We start from the raw sequence: 18,777 nt of genomic DNA on the forward strand, positions 1-18,777 counted from the left end.
TTCTTTTTAAACGAATGTGAAATCTCTTATTGATACTTTTTATCTTGATTGCATGTTGAAATGAGGCTATTTTGGATACAGTGGGGTAAGTCAAATATTAATATTTGTTTTACCTGTTACTTTCTACTTTTTCTTTTAAATGCATTTATTTGAGCAAAAAGGAGCTGGAGCTTGGGAAACAGATTTGGGTAGCAACCTAAATTGTGTTTCCTGCTTTTTACTTTTTAAAAAAATATATATTTTTTATTTCAGAGAGGAAGGGAGAGGGAGAGAGAGAGAGAAACATCAATGATGACCTAAAATCATTGATCGGCTCCCTACTGCACGCCCCCTACTGGGGGTCCAGCCCGCAACCTGGGCATGTGCCCTTGACTGGAATCAAACCCGGGACCCTTCAGTCGGCAGGCCAACGCTCTATCCACTGAGCCAAACCAGCTAGGGCTCTACTTTTTACTTTTTAAATTTTATTATTATTAATTTGAGAGAGAGAGATAGAGAGAGAAACATCGATTTGTTGTTCCACTTACTTATGCATTCATTGGTTGCCTCTTGTATGTGCCCTGACTGGAGATGGAACCCACAACCGGGCACATCAGAATGACACTCTAACCAACTGAGCTACCTGGCCAGGGCCATCTATCTTTTACTTTTTAAAATGTGGCTACTAAAAAATTTTTTTTAAATGACTTTATTGATTTTAGAGAGAGAGGAAGACGGGGAGAGAGAGAAGCATGATGAGAAAGAAACATGGATCAGTTGCCTCCTACACACACCCCACTGGGGATCGAGCCCAAAACCCGGGCATGTGCCCTGACTGGGAATCAAACCAGTGACCTCTTGGTGCATGGGATGACACTCAACCACGGAGCCACACCGGCTAGGGCTCTTTTTACTTTTTTTTTATATGTTTTTTTTCTTTATTGATTAAGGTATTACATATGTGTCCTTATCCCCCCATTGTCCCTCCACCCCCCTGTTCATGCCCTCAACCCCCTGTTGTCTGTGTCCATTGGTTAGGCTTATATGCATGCATACAAGTCCTTTGGTTGATCTCTCCCCCTTACCCCCACCCTTCCTACTAAAACATTTTTTTTGACCCCATCAAATAACTTTATTCACACAAACGTCCCTTAATTTACAAAGCCTCAGTCATTCATACACATTAGGGGCTCCACAGTGTTCAAGGAACTTAAATATAATGTATCATACCAACCCAAGTAAACCAAGTGCAAAAAAATACTCATATAAAGTTGTTCACATGTAGGTCCTAGATTACCAGCTTCTGTGCAAAAAAAGAAAATAAGGAAATAGGTTTATTAACTAGTATTTGAAAGGAACTTTGAGACTGGGTTAAATCTCCCCTCACTGAAATGGCCCCACACAACTGTTAAATCATCACAACATCCTACTAAAACATTTTTAAATGACACACGTGGCGGCTGGCATTTCTGCTTCATGATAAACTTCCTTTGGAGAGTGCTGCGCTGGGCTCGCTGCCTCTGTTCCCTTCTTTCCCATCTACTCCTCAAGCGGCCGTGTGATCCCACCACTGACACCAAGCTTTCAAGTCAGACCCCCTTCCTCAATCATGGCTGTCTTCAGCCTTTATGTAGTATCCGTCGCCTTTGCCCACTTCCTCCTTGGCCTTGGGACACTATGTTCTCCTAATGTTTCTCCCTGTCCTCGATCTTTTTTAATCAAATGCTGTTCTCAGGGGGCGCAGCTTTGGCCATCACATTCTGATGACCCCTCTCCAAACATCTGCTCCCTGGTGTCCCACAGGTGCCTCCAAGTCAGCCTGCCCCAGGAGATCCCCACCTTTCCTCCTTGGTTCCTCAGCCCCCACGTGTGGTCCGTCTCTGAGACCTGTAAGCCCTACTTCCGAGGCTGTTCATTCCTACCTGTCCCCCAAGTTCCTGCCCTTCCCTTCTGGACAGCCACACTGGTCTCCCCACTTGCCCTGAGTGGCTGCCAAGACCCTCGCCTCCTCCAGAAGCCTTCTCTGATTACACCTCATCCCCCAGACTGTTCCCCATGCCTCCCCTGTACACTCTCGTGCTTCTGGCTCTCAGCACTGAATGCTCTTCATTGCACTCAACAAGCTATGTGACTGTCCCCCCATCAGACAGTGACTGGCAGGTGCCACACCTATTTTGTTCCCCAGTATGCCAGGAGCATGGGAGTTACAATATGTTGATGCCACAAATATTGTCCGAGGCTCTGCTCTCGGTGAATAATAGTGATCAGGACAAAGCTTCCTGCTCTTGCTCTGGCCAGTTTGGCTCGGTGGATAGAGCGTCGGCCTGTGGACTGAAGGGTCCCAGGTTCGATTCCAGTCAAGGGCACATGCCTTGGTTGTGGGCTAGGTCCCTGGTGGGGGGCGTGCAGGAGGCAGCCGATCAATGACTCTCATCATTGATGTTTCTATCTCTCTCCCCCGCTCCCTTCCTCTCTGAAAGCAATAAAAATATATTTTAAAAAAAACCAAAACTTCCTGCTCTGGAGGAGCCGACATGTGAGTACAGGAGACAGACAAGAAACAAGATATGCAATCAAATATATAGCGTGGTCCAAGGCAATAGGACAATGGAAAAAATAAAGCAGGATAAAGCAAGAAGGTACAACTTTAAATGGGGGGAGGGGTCTCACTGAGGAGGTGATATTTGAGCAGAGACCTGAAGGAAGTGAGGGAGGCAGCCACGTGGGTATCTGAGGGAAGAGAGTCCCTGGTAGAGAGAAGAACCAGTTCCAAAGCGCTGAGGTTAGACTGTGAATGCCTGGTGTGTGTGAGGAACAATGAGCAAGTCCACGTGGTGGGAACAGAGGGAGTGAGAGAGTCGAGGAGGTGAGGGCAGGGAGCGAATGGGGTAGAGTGTGCAGGGTTGTGGGGAGGACTTGAGCTTTTGGAGTGAGAGAAACTGGAGCCATGGAAGGTTCTGAGCAGAGGAAGGACGTATTCTGGCGAGGATGCTCACAGAGGCCCTTGCATTCGCTGTGCAGGAACAGGCTGGTGAGGTTGAGGCCTGAAGAGCATGGAGGTGATAACTGCACTGGTCTGGGAAAGAGACGATGGGGGCTTGGAGCAGGGTGGTGGCCCAAAGAGGGTGACATTTTAGATTCCTTAGGAGAGACAGTAACTGAATTTGTTAATGGACTGCATTTGTTAAGAAAGGTTTTGGGCCTGGCAGGTGTGGCTCAGTGGTTGAGCATCGTCTCATGCACCAAGAGGTCACTGGTTTGATTCCAGGTCAGGGTACATGCCTGGGTTGGGGTTGTGGTCTTGATCCCCAGTAGAGAGGGTGCAGGAGGCAGCTGATGGATGTTTCTATCTCTCTCTCCCTTCCTCTTTCTATAAAAATAAATAAAAATGTTTAAAAAGAAAGAAAGAAAGAAAGGAAGAAAGAAAGAAAGAAAGAAAGAAAGAAAGAAAGAAAGAAAGAAGAAAAGAAAAAGAAAAAAGGTTTTGGCCCCAGCAGCTGGAAGGCTGGAGCTGCCATTTCCGGAGACGGGAAGATGGCTGGAGAAGCTGGTTTGTGGTTGAAGGAATGAGCTTGCAGCCCAGAGCCTCATGGTGCCCTGAGTGTCCCTGCCCAGACTCCAGCGGGCTGTGGGGGAAGGTGGTCCTCACAGCCGGGCCTTGCCTTCTTGAGGTTTCTCTGAGTGTGCAAACTACAAACACATCTGACACACACGGCCCCATGACCCAGCACATCCACCCACGGTCACAGTCTTGGGCAAGGCTTTGGGGGCTTCGGCTCTGGGTTGACAGAACTGAGAAGGGCCTTTGGTTCACATATCTGCAGGGCCACCATCTGGGTCCCTAAGGAGACCCCAGAGGGGACTGGAGGTGACACAGGGCTGGAAATCTCTAGGGGAGAGGTTCAGGAAGAGCTGCTGCTGAGTCACAGCGGTGGGTCCCCTATGAGTCAGCACTGGCAGGGGCCCCAGGAACTGGGGGCTGGGGCGAGCAGTTCCCACGCCCAAAGGAACCAGACTGCTGGGGCGGTGGGGGAAGCCCTGCCATCCCGGGCTAGGCTCCGAGGGGATAGTCCGAGGACTCGGGTTTGGAGGACTGACCTCTGGGCGGGGCTCCAGAAATTCTCTCTCCTAGTCTGACCCAGTTCAGGAATGCAGAGGCTGCCCACCCAGCCACTGTGTTGCAGCAATAAGGAGCTGAGCTAGACGGTACGAGGCACCACGTGCGAGTGAGGCATTTGTGGGGACATTAGTTCTAGGGGGTTCTACTTAAGAAGAGCTCCTTCCTTCTGGGGCCGGAGCATTTGGGCAGTGGATATTCCAGCCCGGGGGTCCAGGCAGCGTCCTCAGCTCCTGTGTTGTGGCGGGGCTCGCGGGAGGAAGAGGGTGCGGAGAGGCTGTCCGCCCCCACAGCGGGGAGGACTCTGGCGTTTGCTGCCCCCTGCTGGTAGCCGTGGGAAGCTCAGTGGGCAGAAGAGGCGGCCGGAGTGTGTGTTTTTTTTCAGGCCCATCCAAGAGCGAAGATGGGGAAAGGCCTCGCACAGAATCCCGGCTTTCAGGCTGTGCCACCTTGGGCAAGGGCAGTCCCTCTGGGCCTCACTTGTCCACTTCGTTGGACTGCTGGGCAAGAGTCCAAGGTGACTGGGAATGAATGAATGTAGTATATTCCAGAGCAACCCCCTTTCCCTTTTCAGTTTGAAAGGAGAAGGCACAGGAGGAACAATAAACCTGACCCCACCAAGGAGGCTCAATTACTATTTACTCCCATCCTCTTCCTTGCAGCTACCCGCCCCCCCCCTTTCCCGCCCTGGGAAACTATACTCTATATATTTTTTTGAGGGGGTGTAAGGTACAGAGTAGGGCTGGACCCCAGTCTGGGGTCCTGGCCCCATCATTCTCCTAGGCCAGCTGGCTTTCTGGGCTGAGACCTGAAGGAAGGGGGCAGGGAAAGGGGGCTCGTCAAGGAGAAACTGAGGCAGGACTGTGGTGAGGGGGTAGAATGGAAGAGACACAGCCAGGTGGAGCATGACCATGCCCCCACAAAGATTAAAGCCTGGGTTTGGGGGGTGGGGTGTCAAAAGCTTCTTTGACCCCCTCTCAGCTGGGGGGAAGGAGATGAACAGAATGAGAAATCCCTCAACTCAGCCTTAGCCAATGGGAGGCCCCGCCTGGCACCACGGTCTGCCCTGAGGTGACCTCCCTCCACCAGCATGTGTAGGCAGGGCCTGTGTGTGTATGTGTGTGTGTGGGGAAGTATGTGGGAGAATCTGTGTGTGGTTTCCTGAATGGAATGTCTGCCAGTGTAGGAACCCTGCTGTGTGTTTCTGTGCACCTTGTGTATGTGAATATGGGGGCTCAGAATAAGCATCTCCGATCGATCAGGAGAGCCCCAACCCATGGACAACTTTCTAGTGCGCCTCCTTTGTGTGGCCTGTGCACCTACCTGGCCAGTGCGTGCCTACACGAGGTGGTCCCAGGTACATGTCCCCAAGTGTCCTGTTGTGTGTATTAGTTAAGACCCCTGTGGACCTGAGGTTTTGTGGGTGTGGGTCTTGGTTCTTTGAATTCTAGGTGCTTCTGCCCTTGTCCATGAGTGATTGTGCAGATATTTGTGTGTCTGTGAACTTTGTGTGTCTGCGTGTGCCCGAGACTGTGCCTGGCATGTCTCTATGGGTGTGTTCCTGTTCTATGTATTAGGAGACTAGTATGTCCATATGCTGTGTCTATGTATATTGGGGTATTGTATGTCCAGGTGTTCCCACAACTGTGCACCTGGTGGGTGGGGAGGTATGTGGATTCAATGCATAATCCCTCTGTGTCTATGTATCTTGTGTGTGCTGTGTGGGCATCTAAGTGTCTGTGAGCATTCCTGTGAGTCTGTGTATGTGTGTGTCAGTATTTTCTGCATGTGCCCCTGGATCCCTCTCTGTATGTTTCAGTTCTGAGGTCCTTCCTCCTGCCCCTCCTTGCATGTGTATGTTTGCCCTTATGTGTGTAGCTTGGTTTTATGGACATTCCCGAGTAATCAGTGCCTCAGTGCCCCTGCATGTCCCGCCACGCCCTCCCGTGAGTGTGCGTCTCACAGCCCCTTGCACGCCCTCCCCTGTGTTTGAGGTCTGCGTGCCTTTGTGCGCGTGTGCTCCCCATTCGCTTTAGAGGCCCATGTGCTCCGGGTCCTTGCCCGTGCCCGTTCGCGCCCCCGTGTCCCCTGCGCGGGCCCCAGGAGCTGCGTCCTGGCGCCCCGTGGGCATCCCCGCGGGAGTCCCGGTGCGCCTGGCGGGAAGACTCTGAGCGCACGCGGCCACGGCTGGTGGACCCACCGCCCGACGCGGTGCAGAGCGGAGGGCGGGGGCGGCGGCGGCGGGGAGCGCGGGCACGTCACCGAGACAGACTGGCGGGCGGGCGGGCCGGCGGGAGGCGGTGGCCGCGGGTTCGAGCCGGCGCCGGAGCCCCGCGAACGCCTCCCCCTGCCCGCGGCCTGGGAAGCCCCCGCCCAGCCCCGGAGCCGCCGAGATGCAATTTCCCGTGCCGGAGTCTTGGCTCGGGGGGGCTTTTCCGGGCGGGTTTTGGAAACAAGAGGGGACACGCGGCGGCGGCCCAAAGCGAGGTGAGCGCGGGCACCGGGCGGGCCGGGGGCTGCCTGCGGGTTCGGGGCGCGGCCGGGCGGGGAGGAGGTGGGACCGGGCCGCAGCCCCCTCGCGCACCTGCTGCCGGCCCGGGGCGGGGGTCCCGGCCTCTGCGGCCCGGCCCTCCATTGTTGCGGCTGGCGGGGAAGGGGGGCGGGGAGGCCCCAGCGGCGTCTCTTCTTCTTGCCTTCCCCGAGCAGGGGCTCGGAGAGGACTGGACCCCCCAAGGGGAGAGGCCTTCAAGCCCCCGAGCCGGGGTCGCCCGCGGTGGGGGGAGGGCCGGCCGAGATGCCCCCGAGGGGCGGGGACGCACGATGAGGGGCGTAGGGACCTCGGTCCGCCTGACACCTGACCGCCCGGAGGCCCGGAGACAGGGCGGGGGCGAGCTTTGTTCCTGGGGACGCAGAGCGCGTGGGGATCTCGCAAATGCTGGGCTGGTAGAGGCTCCGTCCCAGCGCGCGCGTTCCGGCGGGCGCCCGGGCCAAGTTCATGGGCGCGCGGGCCTGCGGGGCCCTGCGGAGACCGATCCCCGCGGGGGCCCTGCTCGGGCCTGGCTGCGGCCACGGCGGGGCTGCAGCGGCGCCCTCTCGTGCTCCCTGCCAGTCTGTCATTCCCGGAGGTGGCTGCAGGGTATTTACTGGGGCCAAGGTTTGCCAACAGGAACACGCCCTCCAAAACTGGCCCTAAAAAGGAAAAATGGCCCCGAATCCCACTGCTGGGGAGTCCTTTTAAAGCGACAGGGACCCTTTCACAGGGAACTGCCCTGGAAGGCATGCTGGGGGTGGAGGAATGGAGAAGACCTCTCATGGACTGATGGGAGCTGTGAGGTACCCCCCAACACCCCACTTACTCTTCAGTCCCCCACCTCCTTTCCCACCGATGCCCCACTGCCCTGGACAGCTCACAGATGCATTTACGGGGCCACAGTTATAGTCCCAAATCACTGATGAAGAATCCCAAATTCACACACTACACACGGACATACAGCATCCTCATTACTCAAATCACCTGCAGGAACGCTGATAAACACATGCACATGCACATCACCCACAATAACACTGCCACCTGGGCGCACACATCACCCACAGTGACGGGGACGTCCTGTGAAAACACTGACTGTGGCCATGGCACAGACACCGCCTTGCATATAACCATTCAGCATCCCCATTACTCAGATCAACCACAGGTATGTTAAACACCTGGACAAAAGTACAGATAGACACATAGACATGGACATGCATGTGCCTGCCCAAGCAAGGACACACCCACAGCCACCCAGTCATCCAGGCAACCTCACACACACACACACACACACACACACACACACACACAGATGGTACCAGGTCTGTACAGATGCTGATATCAGGTTATATTAATCCAGACAGACACACATATAACACAGCAACACATGCTGACACATGGTTGCGCATGGTAAAACGATCCTCCTAGACACCCATTATGACACTGTCACCCACAAACAGATATGAACCTTCCAATAATACCTACACCCATACACTTGATTATACACCTGGACACCTGCAATAATACCTACACCCATACACTTGATTATACACCTGGACACCTGCAATAATACACAGAGAAAATAACATATGCACAATGACACACACAGATCCACAGAGAAAATGACACAGGGACACTCAGAAATCCAGTCACCTGGATGGCCGTAAATCCAGTGCTTGTTTATTGAGCATCTGTTATGTATCAATAAATATCAGGCACCATTCTAGTGCTGGGCATACGAGAGATCAAAATCCCTGCCTCTTGGAGCTGACATTTTAGTAAGGGAGGCAGGGGACCCAACAATTGGATGACACCCAAACTACAGTCACCCTCAGTGACACTGACATATGCCAGACACCCACATACACTGGCTCACACATCTACCTGCAATTACCCACAACTAGTCTGACATGCACGCACAGTTGCACTGACATCCATACACAAATAAGCCCACAGGGGCACCAACACACACACTGATGTACACACACCTGGCACAAGAGACAGCTGCTCATTATCATCCACACCCACCTGGATTCACAGACACCCATGGACATCCAGAATTGCCCACCTGAATAGCTAGGACCCCCAAACCAGTGCAGCTCCCCAGTAACAGGCCCATAGGCAGCTGCTGCCTGTGTTTTCAGGTGGAACCCACCTGACCTAGACACAGGGTTGCCCTGCACCCTGAGTCACAGAAGCATCTAAATTTCCCATCAACCGGCCCCAGGCCCTAATCCCGGAGAAGAGGCTTCTTGCCTACCCCAGCCCCGGTGGGCTTGGGAAAAAGGTTGGGCTCCTGGCCCTCTGCCCACCCCCAGGTCTGGGCGAGACAGACGAGCCCTTTGTCTGAGGGCCCCGCATGAAAAGGCCTGAGCAGCCAGAGGAAGCCAGGGGCTGGCATGGCGATGGCAGAGTGGGAGCCTGAGAGACCCTGCAGCTATGAAGGAAAAGAGGAGCCCCCTGCCCGCCGTCTAGACAGTCTGGGCCATCAGCCGGAACCCACTTGGGAACCCCCATGTGTGCTGTCACCGTACCCTCATAAGGGGCTCTTTGTCTGCCAGGCCCTGACTGCCTCCTCCCCCATGTTCCCCACAGGTCCATGCACACACACAAGGACATACGCACACTGGGACACACACAGGGACACGCGTGCAGGAACACATGCATGACAAACATACAGAGACACTCCCCCTTCTTCAGCTTGATGGCAGAGCTGCCTCCATCCATCACCCTCTCACCTCAGACCCTGACCCCCAGACCTGCACCAGCTGCCCTGCCTTCCTGGAGCTCAGAGTGGGGGTGGGGGCGGGCCTTGGGCCAGTGTGGCTTCTGGAAGGCTCCCCTCACCCCACTCATTCCCAGCCCCCCTCCAGGTGTGGCAGGGCTGGGGTCCCAGGAAGAGGAGGAATGAGGGTCAAAAGGGCCGAGAAGGGCACCCCTGCCTTGCACCAGGGCCTATGGCTGGGAGTGGGAGGAGACAGCCCCACCCACCCTGCTGGGCTTCAAAGTCAGATGGAAGCCCATGGGCCCTCCAGAAGGTCTCAGGACACTTGGCAGAGGAACAGTCTGCCCCCAACCCCCCCCCCCCCCCCCAAGGTCCAAGTCCAGACAGTGAGACGCAGACGTTGAGGGGGGCAGGCCTACACACAGATCAGGTGGAAAGGGCCAGACAACCACAGGCGGACCCAGACAGCCAGGAATAGGAGCACTAGCACTCGTAGAGCGGGAGACCCAGTCAAATACAGGCCGGCCAGGGGCACAGGCAGACCCGGACAGACACGGAGGCCGAGGGCGGGAAGCTTCGCAGACCACCGCAGACAAAGGGAGACCGACCCGGGGAAGGCCCCAGATAACTCCTCCCCACAGGACGGGGCGCGGCTGAGCTCCTCCAGCCCCGCCCCTCGGCCCGGGGCCACGCCCACCTACCCAGCCCCGCCTTCCTGGTCGCCGGGACCAGCCTGTCCTGGCTGATTTGGGGGAAACCCCTTGCAGGGACCTCCTTCTTTGGTAGGTCAAGATCAGTGCCCTAGAGCGTCCTTCTGATAAGCCAAGGTTGTGGGTTCCATCTCCCATCTGGGCACAAACAAGAAGCAACCAGTGAATGCATAAGTGGAACAATAAATCGATGTTTCTCTTGCTCTCAAATCAATTAAAAATCCAACGATTTTACTTAAAAAAATAAAAGACCAGTGCCCTCCGGGAAGCTAGGGGAGAGAAGGCACAGGGTGTCTCAGGGGGACCCTCAGTGTGGTCATCCCGTCTGATGACCTCGCATTCTAGCTTTATGGTCACCAAGGAACCTCAAAAGTTGTTACCAAACTCTCAGAGCATCACCTTCCTCATCGATAAAATGAGTATCCTAATAATAGGGTGATGTATGTAAAGAATAATTAGTAATAATAATAATTATTATATTTCTGCCCTTCCAACCCATCCTCCAGCCCCAAGGCAGGAGAAAAGGGGAGGAGTCCGGGCCGCGGCCCGCCCCCCCCCCCCCCAATGGGGCCCTGATGGCTGGGCGGATGGGCCACTGGGAGGCCGCCCTACCTAGCGCTCCCCACAGGGGTGCGAACTAGATTGGACCCCGGCCTGGGACGAGAGGCCCGGCTTAGGGGAAAGGGCTTCATGAGTTGGGGAAATTTCCTGGGCGAGTCTTGCGGGGGGTCGGGCTCCGAGAGGCTCCAGTTTAGGGGCAGGCAGGTCCTGTGGGGGCAGAACTTAAGGGGGTTGGGCTCCAAGGGGGCGGCCTTGGGGATTCCTAGGGTCACGGTCCATGGGAGTCTAGGCAGGAGGGTTCTAGAGGAGCGTCCTATGGGCGGGCCTCTGTGACCTTGGCCCCTCCTGGGGTCGACAAAATGTGGGGTGCCACAAGGGTTAGGCGCAGAGGGCGGGGCCTGGGAGGAGGCCTTTAGGGGAGCTGGGCTCTTTGAGGACCTGCTTAGGGGGCAGGTTTCACGGGGTTGAGTTTGGTGGGGGCTCCATGGGAATCGATATGGGCGGGCTTTAGAAGGAGGGACCTAGGGACTGGCAATATGTGGGGGCTGTAAGGAGGCGGGTCTTGCGGAGGGGCCAGGGGTTGGTGGCTTTAGAGGGGCGGGTCTCCTGGGGAAGGATCTGGGTGGGGTCTCGAGAGAGGGGTTTGAGGGGCTGTGCTGGCTCAGGTCAACTACATCAGGGACATTTTAGGGTTTATTCAAACTCAGCATACTCGGGGTCCCTGATCCTCCTTAGGGTTATGCCAAGGCCCCTTTGGGGCTCCACATTCCCGAGTGAAATGGGAGGGGGCTGGACATGTGAAGAAACCTCTCCAGGCCGTCCTCGCAGTCTGTAGACCCAGCTGGCGGCCATTCCTAGAGACTGCTCGTGCGACACCCCCCCCCCTGCCCCCTTGCCCAGGGGATGGGCACCCAACTGTGCGCGGCCCCTGGAGGGAAGGACTGGAAGCCCTTTTACTGGGGGGGAAATGAGGAGGGGCCAGCATCTTGCTGCAGTTGGAGTCCAAGTAGCTGTTTGCCCGCAGTGTACTCTGAGGTTGGAGGGTGAGCGACCTTGCACGGTTACATCACCAAGGGCCTGAGTTCAGATGCCTTGAGACCCTGCAGAAGGGCCCCCGGCACCCCCTGACATCCTCTCGCTTCTCCCCTGTCCAGTGGGCAAGTGGACCAAAGGCTGGGCCTGGCAGCCACCCCACTGTGGGCCCCGCATTTGCAAAGTGAAGGCTGATGACCCCCAGGGGTTGTTGTGATTCATCAACAATTGTGCCCAGAAACGCAGTGAGGCTTGTGGAAGGTATACATTGTATTAAAATGACTTGTTTATCTCTCTGTGGAATGATGCTCCTCCTTCCCCCCCATGCAAGGCAGCCAGACACACCTTGGGGCCACTAGGAGTAGTGCCCTCTGGCCTCAGTCTTCCACACAGACAAATGGGCCACATCTGCACCTTCCAAGGGCCCTTTTGAGGATGATTTGAGCACATGCATGAAGCAGGGAGCCCAGCACCCAGTATGGCTGCATCCATGTGGCAAAACGACATAAACATCTACTGTTACAACTAGTTATATTAATGTCATGCTTTTCCACGTCATGGAACTGTTTGCTTACTTAATGAGGCAATAGGTCCCTCCCTCCGTCACCTCTCTGGTTCCTTGCACCTCACCCTCTGACTCTGGGACCCACCACCACCACCACCACCACCACCACCACCAAGAAGTTGCCAAGGGCTTGGGGGAACATTCAACCTGTCGGTGAGTTTGGGCAGCTCAGGCAAACCATCGACCGTTGAGTGGACCCCGAGGCCTGGAAGTGCCGTCCAGCCATCGTGACCCCCACCTTCCAGATCTGGGGGGCTGGGTCCTACCTGATCACATCCCCTCCTTTAGGCCACAGAGAAAGTCACAATCAACATTCATTGTTGTCGGTGGGTTGTGAGGACGGAGGCCAGACCCACCGAGGGATGAATGTCACTGTGGCTGGGCCACACACAGCCTGAGGGGAGTGGGCTGGGGGACAAGACCCACCATGGGTTCCCCCCAAATTGCTCAGCCTGTACCTTGCCCTGACCCCAGCCTCTCAACACTTGGGAGGGCTGGTGTCTGGGGCCCTAATGGACACAAGCTGGGTTTGGGGAAGAAATCCTGGAGGGTTGGAGGGGCTGGACAGCTGAAAACCCTTCTGGGAGGGGCTGGTGAGCTCTGCCCCCTGAGGGCTCTGTAACCGGCTCTTGAAAGAATAAGTGAATGGGGCCCTCTGCTCTGTGTCCAAATCCCGGGCTCAGCTTTCTCACCCTCCTTGCCCACACCCTCCATCGCCCACCCAGCACCTTGGTGCTGGCCGATCACCCCCCTGCATGTCTGTGCCCCACCTGCGTGACTCCCAGGCACACCCCATCTTCCTGAGACTGACTGAGGTCTCACTGGAGGGAGGGAAGATCAAGACTCTGGCTAGTGCTGGGGGTCCTCCCACTAGCCCAACCTCCCCATTTCACCCCTCACCACCCCAGGGACAGAACAGGCCGCCTGGCCAGCACCTAGCCTTGGGGGCTCCAATACGTAGATGGGGGAAGGCAGACTTTTGTGTGAGTCTTTGTGAATAGCCCTAGGGGCAGGTGGCTTCATACCTCAGTTTGTTCATCCATTAAGTGGGGGACAATAGGTGTGAAAACACCCTAAGGCAGACCAGAGCTGGGGGCCGAGAGCCAGATACCATCCCCCTTCCAGGGACATTTGGAGAATCTTCAGGTGTCCCCGTCTCCCCCCTGCACCCCCCCATTCCCAAAAGGCCCAGGGCACCTGGCCCTTCCCCCAACCCAGGGGAAGGAAGAAAGCAATTACTAAGTTACAGCTTACATCAATGCTTATCTTGAGGCAGGGCTCCCCACACTACCCACCCTCCCACCCAAAATCCTGTGGGGCAGGATGGCAGGCCTCCTCACAGGAGGGGTCGGGGGTAGCCCTCCAAACACCCTCTGGCTCTAAATCGCAGGTGCCCCTTGCAGACTGTGTCCTGTATCCCCCCTTTGCCCCACCCAGAGACCCGCACATCTCCTTGGCAGGTGCATTTACCGGGAGCAGCAGCCAGCCCCCCTGTGACAATAAGAAGTCTCCCACAGGCTGTCCCTCCCCCTTCACAACCCCTTGGAGGTATAAGGAGGGAACTGACAGCCCAGACTCCGAGGCTCCAGAGAGGGGAAGGGAGGGGCAGGGAGGAAGCGGAGAAGGACGAGCTTGGGGCAGGCAGGGTTTCTTCTCTCTCTGCCCCAACGCCTGGCACATATTGCCCAGCCATGGGGACCTTCGACCTGTGGACAGATTACCTGGGTTTGGCACGTCTGGTGGGGGCTCTGCGTGGGGAGGAAGAGCCTGAGACCAGGCTGGACCCCCAGCCAGAACCAGTGCCAGGACCAGGGGATCAGAGGTCCAGCCCGGAACCCTCACCAGCTCCAGAACGCTTGTGCTCTTTCTGCAAACACAACGGCGAGTCCCGGGCCATCTACCAGTCCCACGTGCTCAAGGACGAGGCGGGCCGGGTGCTGTGCCCCATCCTTCGAGACTACGTGTGCCCCCAGTGCGGTGCCACTAGAGATCGAGCCCACACCCGCCGCTTCTGCCCACTCACCGGCCAAGGCTACACCTCCGTCTACAGCTACACCACCCGCAACTCTGCAGGCAAGAAGCTGGCCCGGTCTGACAAGGCGAGGACACAGGACGCCAGTCACCGTAGAGGAGGAGGAGGAGCCAGTGCAGGTGGCCGGGGAAATCCACTGTGAAGGGGGCATGCCTTTGTTAAGTGGGATTAACCCCAGTGCCCACCTCAAAGGGTTGGGGTAGAGAATCTGCGTAGAAACCTTAGGACAGTATTCTAGGAGTGTTGCCCAGTGTGGGTCAGCTGGGGCTTGACTTTGCTCTGCAGTCTTGGGAAAGGGACTCTCCCTCTCTGGGCCCTTGGGGGAAATGCCATCCTTTCCCAAGCACAGGCGACCTGGCACGGAAGCCATGGGGATTAGCAAGCAGTGGGATCTGGGGATAGGTACAGCAAGGGCTTGACATTGCGTGGCTCTGAGGAGAGAAGTTGCTCAGGCTCTCTGAACCCGAGCTTCCTTATTTCTTACTCGTTTGCTAATAGTTGGTGTGCCTGTTCTATGCCAGGTGCTGGGCTGGGCTAGTGGTGGACAAGAGAGATGGAAGAGCAGCAGTTAAAACACAGGGTGATAGGCGCTGAATGGGGGAGTCTAGAGAAAGTACCTGATCCAGATAAGGGGATTCAGGAGGGCTTCCTGGAGGAAGTGACTTCAGGAAGCCTAATTCAGTTTGGTGGAGAGCTGGAAGTGTGGCCCAGGCATTGGGGCTTGTCCAGGAACTTAGGGGTGGAGAGTGTGTGATTGTGTGGTGGAGGGGGCGGGTGTCGGAGATTTGGGGACAAGCCGAAAGGCCTATAGGGCCTTGTGAGTCACAGTAAAGAGCTTGGACTTGGGCAGCAGGAACCCACAGAAGTGGCAAGACCAGGTGTGCGTGTTAAGAGTGTGGCTAAGCGGGTGGACCCAGGGATGGATCTGAGAGTGGTGAAAGCGGCTGGTTCTCCAGGCAGAGGTGTCCAAGGCAGGCAAGAGGGAATGGCCCAGTGCCAGGGAAATGTCAGGTTGGAGGAGAGTCTGCTGTGTGGGAGCAGCCCCCCTTAGAGCATCTGGGGCTGTAGCTTAGGCGGGAGCTGCACTGGAGTCTCCCTGAGGTCCACGCCCAGTCTCCTCACCTGCATGGCCCACCACTCTGATCTTTCTCATCAAATGGGGTCACACTTCACAAGTTTGTTTGGGTGAGGCCTGAGCAGCTGCATTTCTCACCAGCTCCCCAGGAGGTGGCCACGCTGCCAGGCCACAGACCATGCAGACTTTGAGTAGCTTGGGCTTAAACCACAGCAGTTATCAGAATAGATGCAAAAGACCTCAGCTCCGGTGGGGTTTTAAAGGACAAATCCATTTCAGCGACTTTCTGGGGTAGTCAGCCAACAGAGGAGGGGGTTGTTTTTTGTTTAATTGTTGATTTTAGAGAGAGGAAGGTAGAGTGAGAGAGACAAAAAGAAACATCAATGTGAGAGAGAAACATGGACTGGCTGCCTCCTGCACACACCCCGACTGGGGGTCAAACCCACAACCTGGGTATGTGCCCTGACCAGGAATGGAACCCACCACCCTTTGGTGTATGTGAGGACCCTCCAGCCAACCAAGCCACACTGGCCAGGGCACAGGAAGGGGTTCTGATGGGGCAGTGTCGCTACTTGGGTACTGCGGGTGGGGACTGCCCCCCATCAGACTGAGCTCCTGAGTGTGGTGAGCTGGAAGGAGGATCCCACCCTGTCCCCGCAGCTGCGAAGAGAACATTTTAAAAGAGTGAGCTTGCCTCCAGGAGAAGACAGTATCCCTGTGAGGTTCAGTGAGGTCCAACTTGGAGGCGCAGGAAGCTGAGGGGACACATGAGATGATGGTCTCAGAATCTTCCTTTTCCCCCTAATTCTGAGAGAGGAGGAACACTCACCTCCCAGGGTATGGAGTGAAGGGTGAGGGAGACATCCCTTGGCGCAAAAGGGCTGCGGGACGCCGGCCTCCCTGGAAACACTCTAGGTATCACAAATACGGGGTCCCCGCCCTACGGCCACGAGGGGGCAGCACCGCAGGACGGAGTTGGGGTTTTTGCGCTGTGTCCGTTTCTGGGTCTCACCTGGGTTTGACTTGGTCCAGGAATGTGATTTGGGTGCTGTTCCACAAATAGCCTCTGGGTGGCGCCAGAGCCTTGACAGCCCTGTAGGTTGAACTGGTACTTTGGCCACATGAATCATCGCTTATTATTGTTTTTCTCCTCCCCCCTCCGCTTTTGAACTCAGGTTCCAAAGGTGCCAGGAAGTCGTCTGGACCTTCGCCCTCTTCCTGCTGCCCCTCCAATTCTGCCTAGAAGGCAGGTGCAGGGAGGACGTCCGGGATGCTGCCTTCCCCTAGCCTGGGGACTCCTTGAAGGCTGAATTTCAGGGAAGATGCATCTGGCAAGGACCCTCCCCTGAACCCCTCCCCCAGCCTGGGGCTTGAATGAGGGAGCAGCGTCTGGGAACATGACCGGAAGAGCCCTGTGAGGAAGGAGGTGGCCCCCGGACAACCTGCCTGCCCTCCCTCCCCAACACTGGGCGCCCAGTCAGCTCTCAATAAATGCTGTGAATGGATCAGTGGTCAGATGAGGCTGGTCTTGAGGCAGGGTAGTGGGAACAGCTTCGGAGGGGGCTGGGGCACCTCTTTACTCTCCTGGCTGTGTTCGCCTGCACATGTTCCCGTGATTCCCACTTTCCCGACTGCTATTTGGATTTCAGTTCACCCTGAGGCTCGGGGGGAGCAGAGAAATGGGAGTGGGCACATAGGGTGGCTGTGGGGCTTTGAGAGGTGGCTCCTTTCCTGGCACTTCTGGGCACGACTTCTGCTGCTGGCATATTTGGCACTTTTTCTGACGTTTTCAAATTCCCTTTCAGCCACCCCTCACATATTGACATGCCAAATAGGTGGAATCTCACACGCTGGGGGTGAGGGCCTGATATGAGGGGAGAAATGGAAAGACAATTACACCAAGCCTCCCTCACCCCCATTGTCCTCCCCACAGAGGCCTTCAGTGAATGTTTACATCACACCACAATGCCCCAGTGACTTGGGGCCATGGAGTCAATGTACCAAGCCCTTCTGGGTGGGGGCAAGAATGGGACTATGTTGACTGTGCCCTGGGGGGTCAGCCAGCTGAGGCCTTGCCCAGGGTACTGTGGAGGCCATTTGGATCTGCTTGGGCAAGGGTAGGAGATACAGAGCCCTCCCCACCCAGGGATTGTGATCCAGTTCTCCTGGGAAGGGGGTGCTCAGAGGAACACCTACCCCTGACTGTCTCCTCCATCACCCGAGGTTGTTTCCCTGGCAGGTGGCAAGTGTCCATCCACATTTCCCTAAGTCAAGGTACTGGCCTCCATCCCCAACCCACACGGTCTTTCTCCCAGGGATGGGTGGAGGCAGGATTTGGACTTCGCAGGTCCACTCTGCCCTTGAACTGGGGCCACCCAGAGGAGAGTCTGGGATGGGAGCCTGCCCTTGAAGACAGCCTGCTGCCTAGGCTTGGAGGGGGAGAATGGAGGACAAAAAAACCAGAGGGCAGCCCAAAGGGACTTCACATTGAGCTGGGGACACGACATCCCAGGCACTGCCGGCGGCTGCGTACTGCCAAGGGCAGAGCTCCTGGGGCTTGGACACACTGGACAAACCGGCATGTCCTGGCAGGGTCCAGGAAGGAGAGGTGAAAGGGGAACCTGATCTGACTTGCTCCCTCCTGAATGGAGTCTCCCAGGGTGTACAAAGGCAGTGGGAAGGGTGCTCTGCCATGGCCCTAGGAGTCTGGGTGTGGGAGTCACTGGCGGAGCCACTAACAAAGGGACAGGTCTGGTCCATCTGGTGGTGACCAATTTAATAGAAATAGCTTTTTTCTGAGAAGTGGGTTTGAGGACAGTGTCTGGGGCTGCTTCTGATGCTACCTTGGGGGCTGTGGTCAGGCTTATGGGGGATGAGGTTTGCAGTGACCCCTCCGCGACATCCTGTTTAATAACAACCCCCCAGGACTGCCTCCTTCCGGTCTGGGGCTTCAAAGCAGCTTGTCTCATGGAGAACAGACAGGGCCACTGAGCACTGGGAAAAAACACCTCTCCAGGTGAGTCCTGTGGGCTCACTGCCTCACAGATGCTGGTGTGGGTGCCTCAACGGGGCACCCACAGCCACCCGCTCCCAGGGAATCCCACACTTGGGAACTCGTGGGGACACCCTGACCTGTGTCCCAGCAATGGCCCTACTTGCCTTCCTAGGGAGGATGAGAAGCAAAAGGGGAAAGAGGCAGTTAGGTTTGTGGGCCGAATATCAAGGAACCCAAAGGCTTCAACCTTCAAACAACAGGTCCTGGGGCCTTGCTAGGGAATAATTTATTAATGCTCTTCCCAAAATAAATAAAATGGAAATCCAGAGAAAGACAAACGCACAACCAACAAAGGGGGCCCTTTTTCCTCCAGGAAAGAAACAAATTCTGAACCTGCCATAACCTCAGCTAAGGAGCCAAAATTTGCAAACCCAGATAAACATCTGGGTGGCTCTGGGC

The 18,777-nt window shown here is 56.1% G+C and overlaps 1 protein-coding gene and 2 non-coding genes across 4 annotated transcripts; all 3 read left to right on the top strand.

Annotated features, from left to right (window-relative positions):
• The first annotated feature begins 6,385 nt into the window (after positions 1–6,385).
• On the top strand, positions 6,386–16,816 carry NANOS3 (nanos C2HC-type zinc finger 3). Of its 2 annotated transcripts, none has more exons than XR_008556223.1 (2): positions 6,386–6,583; positions 16,499–16,563. XR_008556223.1 is itself a non-coding variant. In XM_008157913.3 (2 exons), the coding sequence occupies exons 1-2, from the start codon at positions 13,908–13,910 to the stop codon at positions 16,564–16,566; spliced, it is 528 nt and encodes a 175-aa protein (XP_008156135.1). In that variant the 3' UTR covers positions 16,567–16,816. The 2 variants fall into 2 exon arrangements, 1 of the variants encoding a protein (XP_008156135.1); XM_008157913.3 differs by lacking the exon at positions 6,386–6,583 and adding an exon at positions 13,908–14,367 and having other exon boundaries at positions 16,499–16,816.
• On the top strand, positions 12,344–12,424 carry MIR181C (microRNA mir-181c). The gene has a single exon (NR_129210.2). It is a non-coding gene; the product is annotated as a microRNA mir-181c (primary transcript).
• Positions 12,516–12,599, top strand: MIR181D (microRNA mir-181d). The gene has a single exon (NR_129211.2). It is a non-coding gene; the product is annotated as a microRNA mir-181d (primary transcript).
• Positions 16,817–18,777: the final 1,961 nt, after the last annotated feature.

This window comes from Eptesicus fuscus, chromosome 6 (assembly GCF_027574615.1).
Source record: "Eptesicus fuscus isolate TK198812 chromosome 6, DD_ASM_mEF_20220401, whole genome shotgun sequence".
Classification (NCBI taxonomy): Eukaryota; Metazoa; Chordata; class Mammalia; order Chiroptera; family Vespertilionidae; genus Eptesicus; species Eptesicus fuscus.

Bases quoted from the DNA above. Each gene is read 5' to 3' on its own strand.
- NANOS3 (XM_008157913.3), top strand. From the start codon at position 13,908: ATGGGGACCTTCGACCTGTGGACAGATTACCTGGGTTTGGCACGTCTG. The intron at 14,368-16,498 runs GTGGCCGGGGAA...TTTTGAACTCAG, and splicing joins AGGAGGAGGAGCCAGTGCAG to GTTCCAAAGGTGCCAGGAAG.